General features: G+C 40.6%; 1 protein-coding gene across 1 annotated transcript in view; it reads right to left on the reverse strand.

Moving 5' to 3' along the window:
* Positions 1–15,184, reverse strand: part of ALK (ALK receptor tyrosine kinase) — a 346,271-nt gene that overhangs the window by 18,355 nt on the left and 312,732 nt on the right. The window contains exons 18-21 of the mRNA XM_032216056.1: positions 12,415–12,601; positions 7,242–7,332; positions 6,285–6,349; positions 5,299–5,428 (exon numbers count right to left, since the gene is read on the reverse strand). Of these exons, the coding sequence (XP_032071947.1) occupies positions 5,299–5,428; positions 6,285–6,349; positions 7,242–7,332; positions 12,415–12,601 (473 nt within the window). The remainder of the gene's footprint in view (positions 1–5,298; positions 5,429–6,284; positions 6,350–7,241; positions 7,333–12,414; positions 12,602–15,184) is intronic.

Here is a 15,184-nt window from a genome sequence, read left to right on the forward strand (position 1 = left end):
AGATGTATTTTAAATCTGCTTTAAGCATCTTTCTGATGCTACTGTGTCAGCAGTTTGGTTTTATTTTGGTTCATGTGGAAGTATGTCTCTTTTAGAGATTTGGTTTGTGCCAAAAAGTTTCCCAGTGCATAACACATGTCAACCTTTCTGTCTAGTATTATCATTCCAATACACAACAATTTTCTAATGCAAGGGTGTCAAACTAACCACATCATGTTGCTATCACATGATGTCTTGCAATGTTTTTCCATTCGTGGAGCTGGGGTGGGCGTGACCTGCAAGTGACGCATCCGGCTTATGCAGTGCCAGTTTGACACCCCTGTTCTAATGTCACGGAGGACAATGTGAACCATTATCACTGGCTTCTGTGCATTATCCAGCAGCTTATCTAGATGACGCTTAATGTCAGCAACCTTCATACCAGGGACATCATGTGATCTACACAACCATCACACATCCACATCTCTGGATTTGTAATGATGATTAATTTAGGTTTAATGGTGTGATTATTTCAGTGCCCTGTTCTTTTGTTCTCCTCTCTCTCAGCTCCCTTGAAAAATCTCACTTGCTCCTGTAGACACTTTCTGTTCTCTGTTTGTGGTTGCAGACTCTTGACTACCTTTCCTCTTCTAAGGAGCTCTGTCTTTTGTGGTGTTATCACTGCTGCCACATTCCTTAGTGGAAAATTGCATTCAACAGTTGCAGAAAGGTTGCCTGCTCTGGTCTATATCATTAAATATGTTCCTAGAACTCTCTCTATGGCTTTATGTTTGTATTAAAACTTGTGTGCATGAGAATTCATTTTTTTTGCTTTTCTTGTTGATAGACCAAGTCTGATGTGAAAGTAACTATTTAAATAATGTTTCATTCACAATGAAATTAGTATGTTTTTCTTGGTTTTTCCCCCCTCTTGTGAACTAGCAAAACTAGAGAATGCCCTGGAAAGTAGAAACTATGAATTAAAAGAACTGGGAATGTTTAGCCTTGAGAAAAAAATAACTGAGCTGGATGTAATAGCACACTTCAATACCTGAAAGGATGATGCACAGAAGTTCAAGACCGCTTCTTTATCACCAAAAGGACACAGGACACAAAACAGTGGATTTAAGTTACAGGAAGTAGAGTCCAATTGAATGTTAGACATGGGAACTAATTACCTACAGAAATTGTCTTTGCTCCTATACCCTGAGTTTTCAAAAAGAGGCTATGCCACTGATTTAACCACACAACGTACAATAAAATGTCAATGGTAATATATATATATATATATATATATATATATATATATATATATATATATATATATATATATATATATATATGTACATACATACATACATACATACATACATACATACATATACATATATACATATATACATATATACATATATACATATATACATATATACATATATACATATATACATATATACATATATATATATATACATATATATATATATATAAGTTATATTTATGCTGATAAATAAATAAAGGGAGACTAGTATAGATCTATTTCAAGCTATTTAGCTCTCATCAGCTAGCCATACCCAAGTTTTTATATATATATATATATATATATATATATATATATATATATATATATATATATATATATATATATATATATACAAACACAGACAGACACACACACACACACACACACACACACACACACACACACACACACACACACTAGCTGTACCCGGCCACGAGTTGCTGTGGCCCAGTCTGGTTAAATGGAAAAGAAAGAAAAGAGAAAGTGCAAGTTTCTAATATGTTTAATGTTAGAAACAATTTTCAATTGCTGGAAAGACGTTGGACCGGGCACATTTACCAACAGCATGTGAAGAAAGAAACATTCCCAGGGTGGTTCCCTCCGGGCAGGGTCATGCTGTTGCCAGCAGCGGCAAGGTTCATGAGGATCTTTCCCACTTGGTGGGCCCTCCCACTTGCTGCACCAGCCACGGCTCCCCCGGCAGAGGTGGCCCCCGCATGGAAGTGAGCCACGGTGGCCCCTGCAAGAGCCGCCATGGAGGACGCTCCCACAGGCCCTGGCCTGGCGCCCTCCAAGCTCCCCACGACGGGCAACCTCCAGAACGACGGGCTGGATGGGGCCCCTCCGGACATGGGCGGGGGGACCCCAGCGTGGAAGGGAGGATGGTGTTGTTCCCATGTGGGCGTAGTGGGGCGGCGGGTTGGTGCTGCCATTGGTCAGGCCTTGTGGCTGCTGGGCCGGGCAAGGCTGGTTGGGGGAGACGGCGCTGGTGCTGTCGGCCTCATGGAAGTTGTTGAGCGTCTCCTCGGAGGAGCTGCACTTGGGCTCCCCCAAGGTAGGTGGCCCAGGAGAGCGAGACGTCCAGAATCTCGGACAAGGAGAAGTCCTCAGTGTGCGACTCATCCAGGTTGTCGTAGCTCTCCCTGTCTTCAGTGATGCTGTTGTTGGAGCTGAGGCTGGCCGAGATCTGTGCCAGGTTCACTCTGGTGATCTATAAGCTGCTCTTCTTCTTCAACTGGACGCCCGACGTACCCCCGACACCCCTCCTGCGAGAGCAGCGCCAGGCTCTGTGGCGGAGGCATCCTGGGAGGGCAGGAGGAAACTGAGACGGAGGCATTGGCTGGGCCAGCAGGCGGGCGAGAAGTCCTCCAAGTGGGTGCCGCTGCTGCTGCCGCCCCACCAAGGCAGCATCGCGGGCTTCGCCATCTTCTTCCTCTCCCATGCCTCCGCCGCTGAGTCAGGCTGCTGCTGCTGAGGCTGCATTGGGGCTGGCAGGAGGAAGGCCCGATGTCACCACTGATGACGACGCCTCCCTCAGGCTGGGCTGAGGAAGAGAGGAGAAGGAGGCAGCCGCCGCCCCAACCCAGCTTCCCTCAGTGGCAGCAGCAAGAGGAGGCGGCCATCATCCCCTGAGGAGGAGGAGGAGGAGGAGGAGGAGGAGGAAAAAGGAGGCGCCCCTGGCAACACGGACGCGAGGCAGTCCTTGCTGGCTGCGGCCCCATCCAGAGACGCCGCCACCTCATGGGGCACCCAGCGGCCACTCCAGCCCCACTACGCCTCAGGCTGACGACGATGACGCCCCCATCTGAGCCACCTTGGCGAGGCTATACCTGGCTCACTGTGAGGGGGGATGAAGAGCGCATGTGGCTGGCCGGGCTGAGGAGATGCTCCGCCTCCCCCTCCTCTGGAGCTCCACTGAGCTGGGCGGGGGGAGGCAGCTGAAGACAGCTTAGGCCCGGTGGGAGGGGAGGGGAGAGAGGGGAGGCGGAGGCTGAAGGGCTTCGGATCCCCTTGGCGGAAATGGCTGAAGCTCATCAGAGGAGGGTAGAAAGGGTGCGGTCGCAGCCCAGCCACACATATAAAGGGACCGTCGGGATGAAGCTGGAGAGAGGCCGAACTGTTCCGAATATACTATACTCACGAAATGAACACTATGGTAAAGGACACAGCTCAATTCCAACGCAATGTCACATGAAATAATTAAATCAAAATGAAAATAAATCGAAATCTATGAAAATTCAATATAACAATGCAATCGGAAACATTGAAATGGAATCGTAAAATATTTAGTATAGCGTGTGTTGCTTTTACATCCAACAGATGGTGCTGGTTTTCAAAAAAGCATGTCACAGGTGTGACATCTATATAATAGTCATAGGTGTGACATCTATATAATAGTAGGTATATAAAAACACATGCGTATTCGAACGCAACATTGTGTCAAAATTTCAAAGCAATCGATGAAGAACTTTCAGAGATTTAAGATTTTGAACAAACGAACATTCACACACACACACACACATATCCTACAACATAATATATAAAGTAACGTTGAATAAAATAAAAATATCACCACCATCTCTAACAGCAGCAACAGTAGCAGCAAAACAATTAACCAATGGTAGAATTCTTCAAAGTCTTCTGGAAGAGTTGGTTGTCTATGGAAATCCAAAATTACTTATATGTAGAAGGTGCTGGTCAGTTTTGGAGAAGACTCTACAGAACGAGGGTCAAATTCGTGGCATCATGTTGCCGTCACATAATGTTTCGTGACATTTTCCCCCTTCGTGGAGCTGGGGTGGGTGTGGCCTGCACATGATGCATCTGGCCTGTGGGCCGCCAGTTTGACACCCCTGCTCTGCAGTATAATAGCTTAAAAATCTCATGTTACCATGTTATTAACATAGACAACAAATCTCCAGATATCTTGGCATCTTATAGTACACTTTTCAGTGGAGGTGAGGGAACAGCAACACAAATGAAATGATATCTTCTTGATTTTATTTCAGCAATGCTGTTTGTTATGTACATAGGATTATTTCTTTGGAATCACCAGTAGTCCATTCTAAATAGTCTTTCATATTACTTGGCAAACTTGGAACCAATGCCTAATTGAGACAACTGATATAATAACTTATTGCTCTCCCTATCATTACTTCCCAGAATTCCTTTTGTCAATGGTGAATTTGCCCCTCCCCCCCCAGTGCTGCCTAAGATTTCTGGAACCTGTAACATTCTTGTAGAGTTGCACAAGTAAAGAATAGTCCCCGGAATTATATAATGTTGCTCTTTAGGTAAAGGTTCCTCTCGCACATATGTGCTAGTCATTCCTGACTCAAAGGGGGTGGTGCTCATCTCTGTTTCAAAGTCAAAGAGCCAGCACTGTCCAAAGACATCTTTGTGGTCATGTGGCCAGCATGACTAAATGCCGAAGGCACACGGAACGCTGTTACCTTCCCACCAAAGGTGTTTCCTATTTTTCTACTTGCATTTTTACATGCTTTTGAATTGCTAGGTTGGCAGAAGCTGGGACAAATAATGGGAGCTCACGCCATTACGCAGCGCTAGGGATTTGAACCTCCAAACTGCCAATCTTTCTGATCAACAAGCTTAGCATCTTAGCCACTGAGCCACCACGTCCCTTCATGTTGCTCTTATAGAAGAGTAATAGTGCCGTCTCTTTTAGTGCAGGCTATTCTTTGAATCAGTAACTGAGTCCAAGTTGTTCCCTTTAAGTGTGAAACGTTGCTGCTAAATATATGCTAAGTCAACTTTCCTTCAGAGTAATTGCTGGTGAATTGTTCACTTAATCAATCTCCGGTTCAGTTCCCTAATCAGCAACATAAGACCTGCTCAATTTAATCTGTCAAAGTACTAAAAATCCTTGTAATGCATTGCAGCTTTTAAAAGCAAACATTGGAACATTAGCAAAAAGAACTAGGCTATATTTAAGTTAGGTAAAACTTTCAAGGTGAGCTGGAAGCTGAGACTACGCTGAACTATTACTTTTCTCTTACCGGCTTTGGTCGTGTCTCCCTCAGGAAAGATTTCAAGTCTCCTCCAGCCATAAGCTCCAGCAAAATAAAGCGAGGCAGAGCCTGTAAGCTTACTCCAATGCAGCGTACAATATTCTGGTGATTGAATTTGCTGCAAGGAAGATTGAGGGGAAAAAAACTTTTAATGCAAAAAGACAGAGATTGAACCTTGCGATTTATTTATCTAACCAAGCCCCCGCTTTTTAGCTCTCTTGCTCTCCTGGCGCATTGGACTTCAGTGACCAACATGTATGGCTACAGTGGACATTATAAAATTGCAGATCAATATTTGTGTTAAGCCAGATCAATGTAGTCTGGTGGTCAAAACAAAATTGCTGTTGGATTAGACAATAGAAGACCATTGCAAGTCAAAAAATAATAATTTGCTCAGTGAATTTTTATATGGAAAATAATAATACAATAAAATAACCCCTTTCTCCCCACTTCAAAAATGAACAGCTTAACATTTTCAGCTACTTTGTTCCTTCGTTCCCCTCTCAGATTTTGGGGCGATAGTGAATAAAGTTAGTCTTATGATACTGGTAACCTCAAAATTATTAGTATCACTGAAAGCCAACATGCACTTTGCAAAAATGTTATTTTTTTACTGCTCTGCGAATTTCAAGTATTCTTATAAATTTAAGAGACTCTTTAACAAACAAGAAAATCTGAGATTTTAAGCTAACAGCAGTGTTATGTTTAGGAGATAATCCTAAATTTATCTGTCTTCTGTGGTAATTTTAAGATAATCCCATCTCTTACGAAGATCCTCCTGATAGAGGACTGTTTTATAGGCAGATTGTAAAGTTTGAAGAAAATAAGGGAAATGCAATTGCTTTGGGCAATTTTACTGGATTATATGTGATTTGTTTGTATAAAAGCTGGAGAGTTAAAACGACCAGCGCTTTTAATACTGGTAGATGTGTATTTGAGGTAGAAAAGCAGGTGACCAATTTGAATTAACATACCTTATTATAAGAGCTTCCATCAGGAAATCCAACTCATCTTGCTCTGAGCAAACCTCTGGCAATGTCTAGTCAAGAAAGAAGAGAGGGAAAGTGAAACTTCTTTCATGTGGAAAGTGTTTTAGGTACCACTGTCCAAAAACTATTCTAAGCCATTTAAGAGATATCTAAATCTTTAGAAATTCCCTATTAGAAATTCTCTACAGAAACTCCACATAGAAACTCAACTATTTAGCTTTCTGGATGGAATGATGAGAAATGTAGTTCAACACTATTTAAAAACTCCAAGTTGAGAAAGATGGTGTATGTATGTATGTATGTATGTATGTATGTATGTATGTATGTATGTATGTATGCATGCATGTATGTGTCTACACACACACACACACACACACACACACACAAACACATCTGGATTTAATACGTATGCCTCAGACAATAATAACAGCAAACATTTTCTTCCATCACTCAACTACTTTGAGAAAACTCCAGTTTTCAGTTAGTATATCAATAACAACATAGGATGGTGAACTGTGACAGGATAAGGATGTTGAATAGGAAAAGTCTGAGCAAAGTTCCCAAATGGATAGTTCTATAGAAGCTAGATTAAATGTTCATAATTTCCAACTAGCATGGACAATAGCCACTGATATGGAAGTTATGAGAGTCACAATGACAATACATCTGAAGGACTCTAGAGAAGGGAACACAACCAAAAGCTTGGGATAAGTAATATTTGAAAGAACCAGAGTTTCAAAAACATGCCTATAAATTAAAATTAATAACTTTCATGAACTTCAGCAATAATCATCTGAGTGGCAGTTCTGGGTTCTTAATACCTCCAAGTGTCTATAATCAGGAATACATTCACCCTTTCCCCTCAGAGAAAGTAGAAAATGAAGTCAACCTTTCCTTGGTGTGATAGGTCCCATGAGGCAGATTTGTCTCATTGAAACTTACTTTTACAGCCACTTGAAGAGGAGTGGGGTCAGAGGGGATCCCAATCACCTGGCCTTCATACACTTCCCCAAAAGCTCCATGGCCTAGACCCCTGACAAGACCAGAAGAGGGAAGATGATTTTAACATAACCCAAAGGCACAATTCTTACAATATGTATTCTTAAATATATACTGGAATGTTCAAATGGAAAACTCTTGGTGCTTTATTAACTGCATTAACTATTGTGTAAATAGTGAGAGATTTCTTAATGCAGTCTTACTATCGGATGTAGGAGTTACTCAAGGGAGATATTAAAAAAAAGAGCTACTCTAAGAGGTATTTTAAAATAGAAGCCAATTTTACTACGCCCACATAGTCATACCACTGCCAGTCTTTCTTCTGTCATTTGTAGTACCAGCAGCTGCTATATACAAAAGAACAATTTTTGATGATAGAGAACAAGATTCATGCAACTCTTATCAAGTACAAAATATATAGGTTTGCATTTTTCAGGTTTAAAATGGATGAGACTCAGTCATGGTTTTCTATGCTAGAATGGATTTCATTCATATGCCTTTAAGGGAGTTCAATTTTTAAATATTCTATGAAGAAAAAGCATCATTGCCGGTTAAAAAAATCCAAGCACAGCAGGATGTCAACTACGTTAGAATCTTTTCCTCTGAAATGCTAGATCTTGTTATTCTTTAAAGTTATACAGTCCTTGAAAGATAAGAACCCATAGATCTTATCTGGATCCTGAAATAAGCAGGAACCAAGACAGCATATATTTAAGCACAGGAGACCTGCCTATTTCCCAGTTATCTGAAATAATTGCAGTTTTCACATTATCTGTAAAAGAAGCCCCATGGATAATATATTACTGTATAGCATAGTATGCTAAAATTTAGAAATTATCAAATCAGGGTAATAAAAGCTACATTACAAACGCAAGAGATACGAGTTGGCATGCCAGCAAAGGCTGGTTAGAAGGCACTCTTGGAAATGCCTAAAAATATCGTGAAACTGTGAGTGCCAATTTATTGGCTGTCACATAGTCAATAATTTCATTCCAGTTCTAGTTCATTATTTTTTACCCTCTCTAGTGATTTGGTGGGAAAAGCAGTAATAGAATGCCATAATTCCCCAAAGAGGTAGGTGTGCTAGTTTTTCGAAACCTAAGAAAAACAAACCAGCAAGCAATGTCAGTAATGTCAACCACTACTGCCGGTTTGCTCATGTGTGCACTTCGTGCATATGCGCTTGATGCGCACTGCGTGTGCATGTGCAGTCCAACTAAAATTGTTCTGCGCATGCACAGAACTGAAAAACAAGATGGCAGTACCTATTGCGCCACCTAGGGAACCGGTTTGGGTGCGTGGCAGGCCTGGTCGCTGCCAGTTCCAGTAACCCAGGCCACCAAACCACTACTGGTTCGACCAAACCGGTCCGAACAGGTAGGAACCCACCACTGCACCTGACCCCAAATCCTGTGACATCTAAAACCTGATTCTTTTTATTACAATATGTACATTGTGATTGCGTCATAATATCTTTCTTTAGTAGTGCATCCAGGAACCATTTCAATAATATAATAAATAAGTAGAATGCAGTTGATCTTATTAATGTTGGCACCAATGGAAATGCCGCCCCACCTCCAGGGTTAGTTTTCAGGAAGCAAGCAGCTCATTAGAAACATTAAAATCTTTCTTTGCATTGTAGACAACACCTATGTTGATCATTACTTTGCTTATTTTAGAATTTAAAAAAGGAAACAGGCCATCTGCATCCTACATGCAGGAACCCTGGTGGCATAGTGGTTAAGTACAGTATTGCAGGCAAACTTTGCCCAAAGCCTAGAATTCAATCCTGACAGAGCTCAAGGTAGACTCAACTTTTCATCCTTTTGTGGTCAGCAAAATGAGGGCCCAGATGGTTGAGAGCAACTTGAAAATAATGCTTTTTCATATGAGAATACTGTAGGGTGCATTGGGGTGCTACGTAAGCCTAAATGCTATTGCTGTTGCTACATATTTAACCTAAGTTTGAACCTCACCAGCTTCAAGAAAATCTTGAAAAGAAAATGGAAACAGGAGGGGCTTTATAGGATAATAGCTACAAGGGCAAAGAGATGTCTCAAAGTGTTATCTTCTGTTCAACCTTGATCCTTAATGTGGCATTCATATTAAGGATCAAGAGGAAGGTATGAAAGAAGTTTTGATCAGATGGAAACTGTATTATGCAGTCATTTCATCTGGTGCCACTAATTCTCAGCCCGGATATCCAGAATGAAACTACAGTTGCTTGTATTAAAAATGATGCTGATTGGCACAGAGACATGAACCAAATAAAAATCCTCCTGTGTCTCTCCTGACACATGTCATCCATCCAAATGACCACATTGATCTCTGCGTCAACTGCTCTTGCAAATGCTAACTACAGTCTTCTGGTTGTAATATTAGCCTTTGAGACGCTTAAAGTGGAAAGAAATAATTTTATATTAGATGTAAGATTCACTGTAGATTAACTCTGGGCCTAAACATTATTGCTGTAGACACTGTGGAAGTTTCATAAAGAGGATTGGAGGGTTAATTATTTAGGAAAATTGAAAAAAAAAATGAACTAATAAATAAATCATGCACCTTTCTATTATATATTTTCTCCCGTGTGCTCATTATACAGATTTTCTGTCACTGTTCATTCCAGGATGCAATTAATAAAGATGTAAAAAAAAATATTGTATGTGCAGCAACAACCAAATCCCAAGAGGTACTTATAGGTTCAGAAGCATAAGATGGTTGAGGGATTGAAACATTTGCAAACTTTTTAAAGACATTTTTAAAGGCTGTTTGTAGAGTATTAAAGGGGAAAGCGAGTTCTCGTCACTTGTGTAGGAATTGTAAAACTTGGATGGTTTTATACAGATAGGATAGAATAAAAATCACTGTTTAAAAAAGCAGGAAACAGCAAGAAAAAAACCACAAAACCTCACAGATAGCCCCCTTCCAAGAAAAGTAACTCTAGGATAACACAACATCGAAAAAATGAAATTCAATTTTTATTCCACAAAGTAATATAAAGAGGGAAGAAGAAGAGGTGGGTTTTTCTGAGCGTCAGTTATCTTGAAAAGATGATCTTGCAGAATTTTATATAATAGAACTTATAAAATCAATACCCAGTAGTGGAATGATGAAGTTAGCAAGAGACTTCCTTCTTCAATTCTTTTCAATGTTTGATTTAGTTTTATGTTTAAATAGTGATACTTTTGTTCCTAGCATATTGCATATTTTCAGAATGCAATTTCTCACAAAGTGAAAAGTGCCGTAGTTTTTCCTAAGACAACTATCAGCATACTTTGTGCATGGTGGCTGTAGAGCAAAATAAGGAGGATCATTGTTAAGGTCAGAGGTCTGGAATGATGGGAAGCTAAGCACAGTTTAAATGGAAGAGGCAGATATTTTACAATTTTTTACTATCCTGTGACATTTACTAACAATATTTAATTTAGGATATCACTGGCAGAAATCAGGGTAGCACCTGTCTTCGTTAGGAAGTTAATGAAGAGCAAAATAAAAGCAAAAGAAACAAGTTGACCTCTGATTCTCCCCCATCGTACATCCATGTATATGCATCTCTCTCTCTCTCTCTCTGTGTGTGTGTGTGTGTGTCTGTGTGTGTGAGAGAGAGATACAGACATTTTCTCCCAGATTTAAAAAAAATGTTATATAGCGTCTTCCGAGGAGTCCAAGTGGAACAGTATTGAAGAGGGTTATTTTTGTAAAAGCTCTTTTCATCTTTCTATATTTTTCCAATATAAATTCCCTCAGTCTTCTCACCTGCTTAAGGGACTTGCTTTGAAAGAAGTCCAGGTTAGTGGCAGAGAAAGTGTCCTGGATGCAGATGGATGCGACATTAGCAGCTTCAGTGGAAAGTGACTTGGATAGGTTTTCTGAGAAAAAAAACTGTCCATGTCCCTAGCTGCCAGAAAATTCAAGACCGAACTAAATAGTCAAGTGATCCGACTCTGTCGAAGGTAACTGCACATTTAAATGATAAATATCTGGATTGTGCCCTTAGAACAAATACTGTGTTTCCCTGAAAATAAGATAGGGTCTTAATTTCTTTTGAGCCCCAAAATAAGTGCTTGGCCTTATTTTGGGGGAGGTCTTATTATTTTTGAGGTGCAGGAGGTGGCAAGTCTGGTCACCTCATAACTGCTACTGCGTTGGAATATTTTCAGGGAGAGCTTATTTTCGGGGGAGGGCTTATTTTAACGCATGCGCTCAAAAGCCCGATTGGGCTCATTATCCAAGGAGGTCTTATTTTCGGGGAAACAGGGTACTAGGAATTTCAGGAGGAAAATTAAATGGTAAAAATGACAAAGAGAAAAATATTAACCTGCCTCTGGAAAAGTTAGCTACTGTAGTCAAAACCAGACTCCGCAGGATATCCTGAGAGAGGAAACATTGGGTGGTTTGTCTTTATAAAACATAGTGACGTGACTATAAGTTATATATATATATTATTTTGTTTAACACAATTGGCAGAATCCTATTGGATGTATGTCTTGCTTGTGAAATTCACAGACCTCTAACAGGCTTTGTGGGAAGAGATGGCTGGACTCTGCCAGCAGAGTTCTTCTTATATAGTATTTGTATATTTTACTATATAAGCTTCTCCATCCAGAATCAAATAAGCCATATGGTAAAGGTTTTGCTTTGTCTTTCATGCCCCTCTTATATAGATATAAGACATTAGGAGCGGTGCTTGAATTATATTACATTTTCTAGACATTTGATTAAGGTTTTGAATTTGGTTGTTGATATTTTGCTTTCTTAGCAAATTAGGATCACATAGCATGTCAGCAATTAGGCATTATCCTGTACGTTTACAAGTCAAAATGACCTTGCAGCTACCAATAATGTATTAAACTGAAACTGTATTTCTGAACCTCATTGTCTTTAAAATAAGTGGACTTCAACTCCTAGAACAGATGAGCTTTTCAATCAAACACAGGAAAGAGATTTAACTGTCAAACTTAAGAACTGCTAGATCAGACTAGAAATTCAGATTTCAATTATATTCTCCACTACATTTGAGACTTCTGAGACCAAGCAAAAGATGAACATGTGAATTGGTGTGCTCATATTTCTAACATAGAATGTGAGCATAAAGAAACCAGGCAGATTGGTTTACCTTATCAAAGAAATATTTTTCCGGGGCACCTCTTTGAGGTCACTAATGGAAGTGGTTTTTCCTGCAAAGCAGTAATTGGGGTTATAGTCTGTCATAATTGTGGAAGTGCGCAGCTTGCTCAGCTTGTACTCGGGGCTCTGTAACTCCATCTGCACAGCTTGCAGCTCTTGGTGTTTCCGCCGATATACTAGAAAAAGTAAGAGAATCAGGAATGGGATTGAGAAATGCCATAAGGTTAAAAGCATATAAAGATACATGGGGATTGTGTTCTGCAGATTGACTGCAAGAGTGAGACCAAGAGTGAGACTTACAGAATAAGGCTATGTACTCACCAATAACTATTTGTGAGATATTGAGCATAAAGAAAAAGGTTTTATGTGGAGCACTCTCCAGTGAAATAATGGGTTTGGCATTACTACAGGATTATAACCAATTTATACAGAAAGGACTAATCCAGAATTTTCACATGATTTCTGCAAGGGTGAAGATTTGAGATCTTAACAGAATAACAGAGTTAAAAGTGACTTTGTAGGTCATCTAGTTCAACCCCCCCCACCCAAGCAGAAAACTACATCATTTCTGACAGATGGCAGTCCAATCTCTTCTAGAAAGCTTCCAGTGGTGAAGCTCCCACAACTTCCAAAGGCAAGCAATCTTCAATAGTTTGCTATCAGCAATCACCAGTGAGCTACCAACTTATCATGATTATAATGGAAATAAAGATTGCTTTTATTGCCAGCCCCTCAGTGTCATAATCAATAAGAAAAAAGAGATCCAGGGTGCTTCAGAATTTCTTAGCAACCAGAATTCCTTGAAGCTAATGCTTTTAGTGACAGCCTTCCCAGAAACAGGCAAGTTGGAAGACTTCTTCGTCACCAGCCCAGAATGACGAGGTGTTAAAGGAAGCAGTATTGCAAGTTCTTAAAAACACTACTGGGAAAGGCTGACAACTTGCTAAAAGTATTGTTTCAGGGGAATGTTTGTCTCAAAATTGAATCCAACAGTTATCTGCAAGAATATCCAAAGCAGTTGTGCTGTGGTTGGGATGTTGCAACAACATAGAGTTATATGGGAGAATTTATGCCGTTGAGTCTTATCCTCTGCTTGGTGCAGAGAGTCAAATTAAAACATCTCTGATCAAATGGCCATCCAATTTCTTTTGAATGCCTCCTATGTAGAATAATTAATAATCTGTCTCTCAGTAATAGTTCTTACAGTCAAACTGCTCTTACTATAAAGGTATTTTTGATATTTAACTGGAACATACCTTCCTATAACTTAAAACTATTATTTGTTGTTCTGTATTTGGAGATGACAGATCTAATAGAGATCTCTGTCTGGAAATAAATAAATAAATATGACAAATAGATCTTTGTGTGATATCTTCAGCTATCTGAAGAATACATTCATATTTATCCATAGCAGAGATGGTATTCAGCTAGTTCTGACCGGTTCTGGCGAACTGGTAGCAGAAATTTTGAGTAGTTCGGAGAACCAGCAAACACCCCCTCTGGCTGGCTCCCCCCTCATCTATTTGCTGCTTCCCAAGTCCCAGATGATTGGCTGGGTCTTCTTCTGTTGCCCTACAAAGCAGGTGAGGGAGCTGGGGAGGCAATGGGGATTTTACAGCATTCTTGCCCTGGAGTGGGGTGGAAATGGAGATTTTACAGTATCTTTGCCCTGCCATGCCCACCAAGCCACACCCACCAAGCCCCGCCCCACCCACAGAACTGGTAGTAAATTTTTTTGAATCACACTACTGGTCCATAGTCTTCTTTGATCAAGACTAAATATTTCCTGTTAATACAGTCTCCCTTTAAATTCTCCTTATTACCTCTGCTGCCCTTTAAAGACCCCCTTGTCAAATTCTCCTTCCCCGTGAGGGAGTCAACTTACTTGGGGCTCATGTTTTCTCTTTCGAAAACTAGCTGCATTCATGCAGAAACGCTTCCCTCTTGCATTCATATCTTCACTCATAACAACTCGCTACTCCCAAACATCAAAACTGGTTTTGCAGCTGCCAGTGATAAATGAGCAACACTCCTTAATTTTTTTTCAAGGATGTGCTGATGTCCAGAGGCAGCCTCACTGAACCCAAGCCTTTAGCTTACAAAAGCAAATGCCAAAACACAGTGTGGAGAGTGGGATGGTTGTAGGAGGAAAAAGAATGAGCAAAGTGAGTGGTTATTTCCAAAGTTGACAAATGGAGGCAATGTCTGGAGACTGGCAGCTGTTACAAGCTGTCAAGAGGATTTATTCAACTGCCTGGATCACACGCTATGATGAGCAGGACATTCTGGTAGGAGTCCGGCCTGGAGCTTGGAACTTTGCAAAGAACTTGGTAGCAATTAGAAAAGGAGTGACCACACTTAGGGAACATGGTGGCTCAGTGGCTAAGACGCTGAACTTGTCGATCAGAAAGGTCGGCAGTTCGATGGTTCAAATCCCTAGCGCCGTATAACAGAGGGAGGTTCTATTACTTGCCCCAGCTTCTGCCAACTTAGCAGTTCGAAAGCATGTAAAATAGAGACCACTTTGGTGGGAAGATAACAGCATTCCGTGCCCGTTCGGCATTTAGTCATGCTGGCCACATGACCATGGAATTGTCATCAGACACCGCTGACTCTTTGGCTTAGAAATGGAGATGAGCACCACCCCCTAGAGTCGGGAACAACTAGCACGTATGTACGAGGGGAACCTTTGTCTTTACCTTTAACCACACTGAAATAACACCTCATCCTAACTAGTACAAGAACTTTCTGAAAAAGGC

The sequence above is a fragment of the Thamnophis elegans genome, chromosome 4 (assembly GCF_009769535.1).
Source record: "Thamnophis elegans isolate rThaEle1 chromosome 4, rThaEle1.pri, whole genome shotgun sequence".
Lineage (NCBI taxonomy): Eukaryota > Metazoa > Chordata > Lepidosauria > Squamata > Colubridae > Thamnophis > Thamnophis elegans.